The following is a 12,514-nucleotide window of genomic DNA, read 5'->3' on the forward strand; positions in this document are numbered from 1 at the left end:
GGCATTAAACAGAAACCCAGAGCAGGTTGTTTTTTTAAGCAGAGAATCCCCCTGGGAATACAGGTTGCAAGCGCTGCCAGTGTACTCGGCACCAGGGATGTTCAAAAATTAATTGCAATTAATTTTTTGAGGTTTTTCCAACGCAATCAATTAATTGTAATGGGGATTTTCTATTAATCATTTATTGCAATTAATTGCAGTTAATGGGTTTTCTCAAATAAAACATATTTTCAAGAAAACAAGTTAGTATTCTGAGTTTTGAGGATGATTTAAAACAAATTTCCGTGTCTTTTTGTCCCATTGTCGGCGGTTGTACTTGAGGAATAACCGACATTCCAAGTTTGCCGGCAAAAGTCGATGCCATTAACACACTGGAAGAATATCCAGGCTACATTAGGCCTACAATACTGTTATAACACGTGTTATAAACAGGTGTTATTATTGCCAATTAGTTGCTTGCTTTACCCTCAATTGATGGGTTAGCAAAATACCGCATTCAATTAATTGCAATTAATTTTTCCCGCCATTAATTTTTGAACACCCCTGCTCGGCCTTATTAATGATAAACCTACTTTCGAAGGACTATCTTTACTTTGTAGAGCTAAAGGAACGAACGCGCAGCTTAATATAAGTATCTGATAGACCCGTAGCCTCACATCAGGTCAATCTCTACGAGTTTATTCTACGTAGTTGTTAGTTTTCTCAATCTGATTGGCTTGATTCCTAGCCATCTGACTACTTTTATTCACGTTATACTTTACTTTTCCCTAATGTGTAAAATTCCAGTGGTCTTTTGACTGGGTGAAATGATGAAGGACCAGTTAAGTAACTTCGCGATGACATTAAAGTTTACTGTTGCATTCTTTTGAATTTTCTACGAGAAATTTCAAATGTTTTTGAATATCTTGTGGGCTGGAAAAAGGGTTTCAATTATTTTTTATGAAAGTATTTCTTTGTCACTTAATTTCAGCATTACGTGTTGACTTATCGCGAACCCCAGCAAAATTTGAAAGTCTTTCGCAGTTTAATTTTGGATACTCTATCATCATGGCGCAGTTGATTTCGCCGACTTACAACATCGCCATCTCCGTGGTATGAAGCGTACTTTTTTGTGTATTCCGAGGAAGTGATTTCGCTACTTTCTTTACTTTCCAAAGTTATTGTGGGAGAATCCACTTTCAGAGATTCTCCAAATAAGGTCATATTATCTTTCACCGGCATGTCTGAGAAATCGAAATTAGGCCCCTCTCTGTCTCCATACTGGGCAACTCCAACAGTATAGTCGCGCATTTTGTTGTACTCATTTTCAGTACTAGTCGATGAGCTATCTGCAGGCTCCGTTGAACTCGAGCTAGGCGCGGATGTACTTGAACTACTGCTACTACTGGCATCCAGTCTTGATTTCATGACGTTGTTTGTCGATCCCGATGCAGCTGCAGGGTTGTTCTGCTCATCACTGTCTGTTACACTTGAGAAATTGGACGATGATTCAGCAGAGGATGTTCCAGAAGAAGAAGATGAACTTGAGCCGTCTGAGCTCCCGACTACGTTTTTGGTACTTGCGCTTCCAGCATCTTCGCCCGATGGTGCTTTCTGATAGCTTGATGACACGCCGCTTTTTGACGCGCTGCTGCCGCTGGTTCCAGAGGAAGATGAAGAAGAACCCAGACTGGTACTACCTGTAGAGCCTGATGAAACACTGCTTTTGTTTTCACTGCTTGCGCCAGTTCCAGCGCTTGCTTCGGAAAGTTTCAATTGGTCCCCACCACTTTCAGCTGTTGTTGACTCTCCGGTAGCTCCTCCGAATGGGTCGCTGCCACCAGATGAGGAAGAAGAGTCAGAAACTTTGGATCCGACTGGTCCTGAACCTGTCGAAGACTTGGTGTTGCTGCTATTTGAAGACCCAGCTTTGCCTGCGGATGCTGATGAAGCCGTAGCCTCACTATCCGTGTTACCTGTCGCTGTTGATCCTATGTTCAAAGAACTGCCGGAAGATTTCTTGCCAGCGATCATTGCTCCTGATTTGTCAGACCCACCGCTCTTTGTGCTGTCGGGCTTCGATGCTTGAGAGGTATTATCGTCTGCCACTCCAACTCCTGATTTTGCCGATGATGTTTCTGCGCTGCTCATTTTCGAGCCAATCGCTCCACCTGTTGCCTCACTAGCTGCATCGGATTCTTTTTCTGATTTTGGCCCGGAAATGTTGGTGCTTTTGGTTCCTCCAGACGAAGAACTAGCCTGTGTTCCAGTTAGTTTAGAATTAAGCTCAGATGTATCTGAACTTGTTTCGCTACTGCTATCTTCGCTAGCTGATGATGCACCTGATGACCCAATATCCTGAGTTTTGCTATCACCACTCTGCATTTTGCTTTGGCTTTCGGCAGCCGATGTGCCAGCACTCGAGGTTCCTGTGGAAGTTCCACTGCTTGTACCAGTGCTAGTACCACTAGAGCTATCTGTAGCAGTGCTACTACCTGAAAAAAAAACTAAATTTCATAGGATAGTAGATGTGATAATGAGTATTTATTTGAAGAATCTCGAGCCTGGCTTGCTTGAAGAAGCCTTGCTTGTTTCGTCGCCCTTGGATGACGTCGCTTTTGATGCTTCACTTGTTGCTTCTAGAATAAAACTCAAAGTTTATTTCAAATCTCATTGAATTTCCTTGAGTTGTAGTAGAAAAATTCCCTCACTTGACGAAGATGCACTTTTCTTGCTACCGCTCTTTTTAGACATGCCACCACCCGAAGATTTTCCAGTTGATACTGACCCTTCTGCTGTGCTAGCTTTACTCGAGACTTTTTGAGAACCTTCCCCTGAATTGACGCTTCCGCCGCCGGCTGATTTAGAAGAGCTCTTTGAAGACTTAGCATCACCAGTAGAACCGACGGTTCCTCTGGTAGATGAACTACTTGACTTCCGTCTACTTTTTGTTGCAGAGCCAGAACTACTGGTTACGGCGGATCCTCCCGCGAGTGTTTTAGTTGCTGAGCCCATGGTTCCTCGAGAAGATGCGGCACTGGAGCTTTTTCGTCTTGACTTTTTGTCCAAGTCGCGAAATGCTTGGCCGTGGAATTTATGACTGATTAACATGTCCATTTCATCGTGGAAAAGTTTAGTTGGGTTGTTGTCCTGAAACTGCGTCGTAGCATTGGGGTTTCGGTTGAATTCAGTGCACATGTGTGGCTCGCATTGACGTCTACTCTGCATAATTTCGTTCGGCTTTAAGACCACGTCGTTCTTTTTGCTAAAACGATTTTTGGCGGTTTTTCGAAATTCAGTTGTTGCATTGTTTTCATAATTATTTCTCAAGCAACGCTCTACATTTATTCAACCAGATTTCCTCTTTTATTGCCCAGTTTTTTTTTTTTTTCATTTCACTTGCAAGACCAAGTGATTCGTAATTGGAACCAGACTTTGGCTCTTTTCCAGTTTTCCACCACCTCGTAAAATACAAAATAAAGCCATTCGAAAATTGTTCACATGGCGCATATCAGAAATATTGTAAAAGTTTGTTCACGCTGACACGTTTCAATGCAGTTTAAAACATAAAAAGTCATTTTAAAAAGACTTTCATATATAGAATTTCAGAAGAAATCAAAGGGGGGAGCTGGAAAAGAGCCCTAGGTTTTTTCCTTTTCTTTCCCATTATAGCCCCCCGGCCTAGTAACAAAATACTTAACCCCTCTGCACTGATTTTTCTATTTTGGTTTTAACCACTCCCCTAACCTTTCGATTTCAATTTTGAAAAACTCTTTAACGTTTGCCTAACGCTATAATGATTCCTGGCATCGTGATCAAAGGAACAATTGTGAACATATTTGTTCTTCATAACTTATGCTGTAACAGCACGTACTTAGCCATAATACTTCGTAAAACAAGAGCTTTTTGTCTCACCCGATAAATCTAGCAGGTCTGTTGTCCGGGAGTAGAGACCTCTCGTGGTACAACAGTCTGTTCTTGGACTTCGGATTCGGCGGCAGATGGGTGACCACTCTGTCGGGCTTCCAGGGGTCTGGCTCGGGTGGCGGAAACAGGAACCCTTTGATGTTGTCTTCAGGGCGTCTGAAGGACGTGGCTCGAATAGTTGTCTAAAATATCATTTGGTCACGGCTGATTTAGTCCCCCTTCCTCGTGGATTCGACTCCATCCCCACCCAAAGGGTCCACCTTTGGTACTATTTTACGACATCAATTTCAGCCTACCGACCCTTAAAACCTTTAATGGAGCTCCAAAGCATACGGATTTCGAGTGGAAGCGCGCGTCGAAAATGCATTTTTTTGGTAAGCTCAATCGGCCCTTTTTCAGTTCCCCCTTTGATTTTCTCTGAAATTCGATATTTGAAAGTCTATTTAAAACGAATTTATTTGTTAGAAACTGAATTAAAATGTGTCAGCGTGAACAGGTGAACAAATTTTTACAACATTTCTTACATGCAAAATGCCGTTTAATCAATTTTTGAGCAATTTTGTTTTGTAATTTTACGAGGGGGTGGGAAACTGGAAAAGAGCCACTCAATCAAAAACGGCATTTTTGCCCTGATTTTCTTATTAAATGGGCCTTGGTGCAAAAAAAATTTTGACAAAAGGGGTCTTCATATTGTTTTGGTTTGCCTCTGAAAATCGGGGCAATCTTTTTTAAATTTCAAACCGAAAAAACTCAAGATCCTCACTCAAGATTTCACTCACAGGTGGTTGACTGCATGAGCGGGCTGTCTCAATGCCCCCAGGTGCTCGTGCAAATTTCTCTGAAATCCAAAAAAAGTCCATTTAAATTACGAACATAAGTCATGGCGAGGAATGTATTCATCTCGTCGGTTTTATTTTTAATTCTTAATGTAGCAAACTCTGTTTTGACGCCGTTGATTTGCAAAGCCTGTGGTCTTATCATCATCCAAATTAAGGTTGCGTGCAAGTTAAGATATGCTGAACTAGAAATTCAACGCTAGAACTGGTAACCTTGTGATTCTGACATCACTCTGGAGGTCCTGCCGGAGTCTGAGAATGTCTTCTGGAACACGTTGCTCCACGTAGTGTTGAAACTGGCATCGTACTGTGTCGAATACGGCCTGGCAGGTGCCGCTTCCCTCGCCGTGAATGCCCTCCGCTTACTACGTGTCGTAGTTGTATCAGGGTTTTTGAATGCTATCGGGTACTTGGTCGTCGACATTTTGGTCACCAATTTCAGTGACTGATGGAGTTACGAAGAATAATTTTGATCTCGCAAGTCTAGTTAATCAGATCATATTTTAAATGCGCACGTGTTTAATTCTTATCGGAATCACAGAGTTTTGCGACGTTGATTTTCGATACAAGGAGGCATCGTGGTTTCTCGGATTCCATTCCTTAGTGCTTTGATTTCCTGTGCGCGTTTGAAATTGTGCCCTGCTAGCTCAGTCGGTAGAGCGTTGGACTTTTAATCCAACGGTCAAGGGTTCGAGTCCCTTGTGGGGCGAATATTTTCGATGTGTAGAAAATATTTGTTTTGAAATCTTTTTTATCACACCACCTGTAAGTTTTTGCCATCTTATGTGTGTAAAACCCCCAACAGTCGCAGGTGAAACAGTCGAGGAAAGTAAAAAGAGTCGATATGTGTGATCGCTTTTTCATTTCAGATCCGTTTAGAATGAGCAGCAACTTTCCGAAACTGATAACGAAACCAGCCAGAGTTCGGATCAAACTAGCAGATCAGAAGATACGAGAGCAGATATCATCGCCAGTGGTGATCAAGGGTTCCAATCTTCATTTTTACCACAGGTTAAACCAGACGTATAATAAGTTCAAACCTCTCAGACTCATCAGTGCCGCTTGGCACAAAAACACTAAAAATGGGGACTACTTCTCTATCTTACCACATAGGCCCAACAAGTCTACTCCTCGGAAACTAAATAGTTTTGAAACATTCGGTCTAAGTGCGAAAGTGATCTCAGCTCTGTTACGAAATTCCTTTCGATGGCCAACTGAAATTCAGCAGTTGAGTTTTCCAGCTATCTTGAAACGGGAGAGACATGCCGCCATATTTGCTTCAACTGGATCTGGCAAAACACTGGCTTATCTGACACCGATTATGCAATCAATTGTTGATCTCTCAGATTCGGAAACATTAAAAAAGCCCAGAAATCCGATTTGTGTCATACTTGTACCCACCAATGAGTTATGTAATCAAGTTCACGACCTCTGTTTAAAGTTCAGCGACCTTTTTAACTCGGCACATGTACATTCAGAAATGACACCCTTGGAAGTAATTCGAGTTAAAGAAGTTGTTAACGAAGTTGTAGTAGGAACTCCCGAGGGCCTGACTAATGTTGTCAAAAAAGGGTTAATCAAGTTCAACCAATGCAGGTTTTTAGTGATTGACGAAAGTGACTCTTTACTCGATAACAGTTTCTACCCTACAATACAACAAATTCTGTCTCAACTAGTTTTAAATGATACTAACCATGCTATGCTGTGCAAATTGGTGTTTTGTGGAGCCACTTTGCCAAAAAACTTGGACGATATTTTGGAGAGCTACACGGGGTCTAATGGCGAACACTTACAAATGGTTCAGGGATCTTCAGTTGAATGTGTTATGGGTCATGTTAAGCACGATTTCTATCGTCTGGCGCCTTCGAAAGTTTTATTAGCTATCCGATCGCTGCTGCATGAGCTGGTGCGTAAACCAGGCAATATATTAATATTCTGCAATTCGTCATCTTCAGTCAGAAAACTGTCTTTTTTCCTGCAGAATGAAGGATTCAAACACGAAGCGGTGTACGGAGATGTTGATAAGCACTATCGTAAAAATGTGATGAATTTGCTGCGAGATGGCTTTGTCAAGGTGCTCATTTCCACTGATGTCATATCGAGGGGCTTCGATACAAGCAATGTGAGCTATGTCATTAACTACGACTGTCCCTACCACATGTCAGATTACGTGCACAGGGCAGGTAAGCGAATAGAGGCGAACATAGAAAGCAGACAAAATGAACATGATATGGATTTCAGATTGAACTTGACTAATAATACAGTGCTTTGATGGCAATTGACATCAATCAATGAGAAATGAAGATATTATGTTGAAGTTTTTCTCCCGAGCACTCAAATGAATGGGAAGGAGCCATGGTCTTTGGTTGTTTTAAGTTTTATACGATAATTCAAGAGTCTCAAATCAGTCAAAGCAAGCTCGTAGGTTTTTTTTATAAGCCCCCGTCCTGCTCAGTGCAGGACCAACCATGGGGGAGGGCGAGATGTCATCCATTTCGCTGCAACCGGTGGAGGTGGATGACGCTGGGACCCCTCCAGCCGTGACCGAAGCGGGATTCGAACGCATGACCCTCGTGTTGAGAGACATGTTCCTAACCCACTCGACCACGTGGTCACAAGCTCGTATGTGGTCGAGTGTGGTATTTTGATGCATGAAACATATTTTTTCATTAAATATCATCAGCTTTTTTAAATGTCAATGAATATAATGAAAAAATTTTTCACATGCTTAGGTCATGTGATTGCGCACGCTCAAGTTTTTTGCAGTTTGATTTTGGATTTCTTTTAAGGCTCGTTTTTCCGACCATTGAAAATGGGGAGGAACTTTGTATTCGGGTGTGTTATAGTTTTTCTTTTTGTTTTCCACGCAAAATCAGGTAACACAAATAATCATCGGACTGGGTTGAGTGATATATCATTTTGAAGCCTTTTCATTCGTGATTCGAACCATTTCAAAAAATGCCCAACATGTTTTTCTAGTGTCGAGAAAAAACGGTCTTATTTGTACTTAGTTTTACTCCAGTAACGCTAAAGTGTTTTAGCGTTTTTTTTTTGGAATCGAAATCTTCAAAAATTCAAAAAGCTTGAAAATTTTTTGAAAATTATTATTTTTTTGATTTTCGTTTTTATTAATTTTTACTACAAAAATTGTTTTTCATTTTGCTTGTTTTACTATTTTCAAGAGTCTCAAATCTGTCAAAGCAAGCTCGTCACTGTCGAATATACCAAATCCCCAGTTTTTGTTCAGCTCCTTTCATCACACCACGCCGAAAAAAAAACGACAATAATTTGAAAAAACTTTTTTGGTATTTGTTTAAGACTATGGTCGGAACATTCTGTGCTACTTGTGAAATAACCGGCTATCCTTGTTTCAATTGAATATGTTGAATGGAAAGCAATTTCCGCTGCTCAAAAACAAATGGAATGACTGAAATTTATAGCTAGATTTTAAGGCTACGATTTTCCAATGGAATAAAACATTCAATCATATAACCATTCAAAGAGCATAAGGATCATTTATCTAATGGTTCCGACCGTTGAAAAAGGGGAAGAACTTTGTATTCGGATGTGTTTTAGTTTTTTTGTTTTCGAAGAAAAATAAGGTACCACAAATAATCATCGAACTGGGTTGAGTGATATATCATAATAAAGCCTTTGTATTCATGGTTTGAACCACATTTAAAAATTGCCCAAAATTTTTTTTCTAGTGTTTAGAAAAACCGGTTCGAAATTTTTGATTTTTCGTCTAATTTTGAGCAAGTGAGCAGGCTTACATCAGCTTATTTATGCTTAATTTAAGCCTTGAAAATTGTTTTGCAGGTCGTGTGGGTCGCATTGGACAGTCGAGTGGGGGCAGAGTGATCACGTATGTGTCTAGACCATACCACGCAGAAGTGGTGAGAGAGATCGAGAAGTCCGTGAGATTGCACAGACCCCTAATGGGAGTGGACTCCAACATCAAGCAGCACTTCAGAAACCACTCTGAGATCAGAAGGGCAGAGCAGTACCAGCAGATGGTCGAGGCCGAAGAGAAAGCACACTCAAAGGTCACGAGGAAGTCCGCAAAACCTTATGCCGTCACATGATTACAAAACTTGAACCACATTTGATTTGAAGTGAACTTGAACTTGAAATTTGAGCCGAATTTAAATTTTTTCATTAACTGATCACAATGGCCCTTTCGACAGGCCTACTTTCATGTGTGGCGCTTAGCATGCGGCTCTTAGCGCTATTAGAATTGAGTTTGTTTTCTCACCTTAGTAACTAAAACTCGGATCTAATTAACAATCGCTCTCCCTGTGGTATCGAAGGAATTACCACGCCTATGCGAATTATTTTTTTGATTTTTATAAAACGGTTTCACAAAAAAATGATTGATTTGTTTTTCAAAATCAGCCCCCCCCCAAACACGCTTATAGCGTTTGCTGTAACAAAATTTAAGCCTCGTTGACTTGTTACACTTGCGATTACGAAAGTTGAAACCGGGAACTATGCTTTCTTTCCCGTAAACAACTTTTCGTACAAACTTTCAGCTTGCTTGATTATTAAACCATAACTCCGTGGCTTTTTCTCACTTGTCCTGAAATCGGGAACTATGCTTTTTTTTCCCGTAAACAACTTTTCGTACAAACTTTCAACTTGCTTCATTATTAAACCATAACACCGTGGCTTTTTCTCACTTGGCCTAGAAGTCGCTTTTGAATCCTTAGGTTTGGTGTTCGAGTCTCGGCCGAACCGAATGTCTTAATCTTTTCTGTATATATGCAATTGAAAAAAAATTACAATAACATTGAATTGTCGGATTTTTGTTTGTCTGCTCAAGTTTCGTCGCTTAGTTGTCACATTACAAATTTTGCATCTGCTTTAAGCAACTTTCATTGCATTTGTGAATGCAAGTGTTTTTTTTTGTAGTTTCCGGTTGTGGGACTTGAAATTTTTTGAATTTTTTGAAATATTGTCTGCAAAAAGATAGTCAGCTTAGTTGCCACCTCACGGATTTTTGTGTGCTGTAAGCAATTTTTATTCTAAATGCAAGTGCAAATGTTGTTCATTGTAGTTTCATGTGGGACTTAAATGTTTAACAATTTTTTTTTATCAAATCATATTTTTCCGGCTACACCGGGGTCTGCTCAAAAGTTGTCCATTTTGTTTCCTCCTTGTAAGTTTTGTTCCGTTGCTAGATTAAAATTCAGTTGCCTGGCATTTTTGCATAGAATGAACTTCTGTCAAGGCATACCAACAACAAAATTTGCTAGAAGTAATTTTTTTTTCAACTTTCTTCATTTTTTGAATAGACTTCTACTGTTTTTTTTTAATGTTTTTGTTGTATCCCAAATGGTCCGAAGCTCAGCTTCGACTTTTTGCGAAAAAAAAATTAAACTTGCAATCAAATCGTTTGTGTTTGTGAAGTGTAGCTCTCTTTTTTTGAAAGTCGGAACAGCAAAACTGCTTGTGCCAGAGTGAGCCTATGAAAAATCCGAATGCCCTTTAAAAACTACGAAATATTTATTTGATTTATAGAAACGGTTTCACAAAAAATGATTGATTTCTTTTTGAAAATCAGACCCCCCTACACGCTATTTAAGGTGCAAAATTACAAAGATGACAAATTTATGGTATCTTAGAGTTTTCATCATTACAACTAGTATTCTTCTATTCGGGACGGTTTGGAAGCTGGATGAAATAGACGCTTTAAAAGCGTTATTAAATAGCGTTATTAAAGCTGGATGATTAAATAGACGCGTTAATAGCTCGAAATAAATCGTGCGTTATCTCAAACTTTCCAAACTGGCTTCTCTCAAAGCTTCATTACTTAGCAGATCACAGATAGTTTTGTATGTATTAGAATACGTTATAGATTCCGGTCTTCCATGCTTTAAAGTAAGATAGGATACAGAGGCTACACAGATTATATAAAGACCAGGAATTATATAAACAGTGTAAAATGAAGCCATCATAGCATGTTTTTGGATTCATGGTAATTCAATTCACTGAAACTCAAAAAAAGAAGAAAAAAATCACATTGTTGCTAAATGTTCACCATTGACTTATCATAAATTCGAAAAAGATGGTATGATGTTTTCATTTTATTTACACGAAAAAAATCTTGATATTTACCAATTAGATAAAACGCACCAAAATTTTTTCAAAAAACAAATTCTCTGACAATTTGAAACCTTACCATTACCTAAATAATGCATTGTAGACTCCATGCCCTATCTTAAGAAATAGCATTGAAGACCGGAAGCTTATAATATATCTTGATTCATGGGGTCTTTCAAGCATCCCCCTCCCTATGATCAGCTCCAATGTCTACTACTAACCGCTGAAAATTCTGATAGCCACACAAAAAGATTGATTTCGCTTTGGTGCTATTGATTGTCTCGCGTTGAAAGGGGAATTTTTTTTCTATTGAGACACTGAAGTATTCAATAAGTTGTTGCCGTCGAAAATCAAAAAGTTCCAACTAGTTTGAAAAAAAAACTCTGTCTGAAACATGTTTTTATGACTTTTCGAACCTTAAAACATCAAACTGGGAGATGAGAGGATCTTCTTTTTTATGGGTTTCCCGGTTAATTTTCCAACACGTGCAGCAGTGAAGTTTCAAGCTCAAAAAAATCAGGATGGCTTTCAAATGGTTAAAGGTAATCATAGAAGGGTTGAATTTACTTGAATTTTATGCACGCTTTTGTTTACACTTCAATATGGATCCTTGATTTGTGTAACTAAAAAAGTTTATTTTAATTTAGCCGACCATTACGTGGTTGTGTCTGGAATGATTAAGAAAAAACTATTTGGAGCAGATTCAGATTGGGGCGCGGGAGCACTCTAATACATTCACGTGTGAATCGGCGGGCTATTCTAAAAAAGCCCCATATGACAATTTCGATTTTGACAATTTCGGTAGCATGTTAATTGAGTCTCCAAAAAAAAAATCAAAATCAAACTTTAAACAAGGTTAGCCGAATGCTGCGCAAGTAGCGCAGAAAGTTCCGAGCATAGTTCCGAGCATTTAGAAACGTTTTTTCAAAGTAGTGTCGTTTTTCCAGCGTGATGTGACAAAAAAATCTCAACAAAAAAAAACAGAATGTTGACATATTTGACCTTCATAATAAAAAAGGGGAGTTGAAAAATAGTTTTTGCTGAAAATTGACTGAAAAGAAGCGAAATTTGTAAAAAAAAAAATTAAGAAAATTTGCAATTTTTTTCCAATTTTTTTCCCAGAAATTATTTTCAATTTTAGAGGTTCAAAAAGCGCTAGAAAAACTGAAAAAATTAATTTTACTCGAGTGAAACTAAGTTTTTACGGCTCAAATTGACCATAAAAAAGCTATTGTAAGCCTGTACGCTTACCTTATCAGTTTGAAATTAGATCAAAAATTATAAACCGGCTTCCTCAACACAGAGAAATGTTTTCAAAATAAAAGAGCTTTAATAATCAAATGATTTTTGTGGTACCTGATTTTGCGCAAAAAAAAAACAAAAATAAATACTTCAAAATACCTGGTCAGAACAATTACTTCAAACAACTTACTGTACAACCATAGTCATAAATTTTACTTTTTTTGTGATACAGTTCTTTGATAATGTTTTAAAAAAATCTTTGATAATTGAGACGGGTTGATATTTTGTTTAAAAATCCAGCTCAATTAAAAAGAAAAATGAAAAGTTCGAGCCTCAGAAAAAAAAACATTTATGACAGTAATTAGAAAGAACTGATGATGATTGGCGCTGTCAGTTAACTCGCTAATTTCGCTAAACAACAATTCTTA

At 38.8% G+C, this 12,514-nt stretch overlaps 2 protein-coding genes and 1 non-coding gene across 3 annotated transcripts; 2 read left to right on the top strand and 1 right to left on the bottom strand.

Annotated features, from left to right (window-relative positions):
- Positions 1-984: 984 nt before the first annotated feature.
- LOC134848655 (uncharacterized protein DDB_G0271670-like) lies at positions 985-2,515 on the bottom strand. Its single transcript, XM_063866173.1, has one exon. It carries the CDS (start codon positions 2,362-2,364, stop codon positions 985-987), a length of 1,380 nt encoding a protein of 459 aa, XP_063722243.1. The 5' UTR covers positions 2,365-2,515.
- Positions 2,516-5,378: 2,863 nt separating this feature from the next.
- On the top strand, positions 5,379-5,451 carry Trnak-uuu (transfer RNA lysine (anticodon UUU)). Its single transcript has one exon. It is a non-coding gene; the product is annotated as a tRNA-Lys (tRNA).
- A 164-nt stretch (positions 5,452-5,615) lies between these two features.
- Positions 5,616-8,875, top strand: LOC134847881 (probable ATP-dependent RNA helicase DDX28). Its single transcript, XM_063865137.1, has 2 exons — positions 5,616-6,925; positions 8,562-8,875. Exons 1-2 carry the CDS (start codon positions 5,623-5,625, stop codon positions 8,825-8,827), a joined length of 1,569 nt encoding a protein of 522 aa, XP_063721207.1. The 5' UTR covers positions 5,616-5,622; the 3' UTR covers positions 8,828-8,875.
- Positions 8,876-12,514: the final 3,639 nt, after the last annotated feature.

Source organism: Symsagittifera roscoffensis, chromosome 6, assembly GCF_963678635.1.
Source record: "Symsagittifera roscoffensis chromosome 6, txSymRosc1.1, whole genome shotgun sequence".
NCBI classification, from domain to species: domain Eukaryota; kingdom Metazoa; phylum Xenacoelomorpha; order Acoela; family Convolutidae; genus Symsagittifera; species Symsagittifera roscoffensis.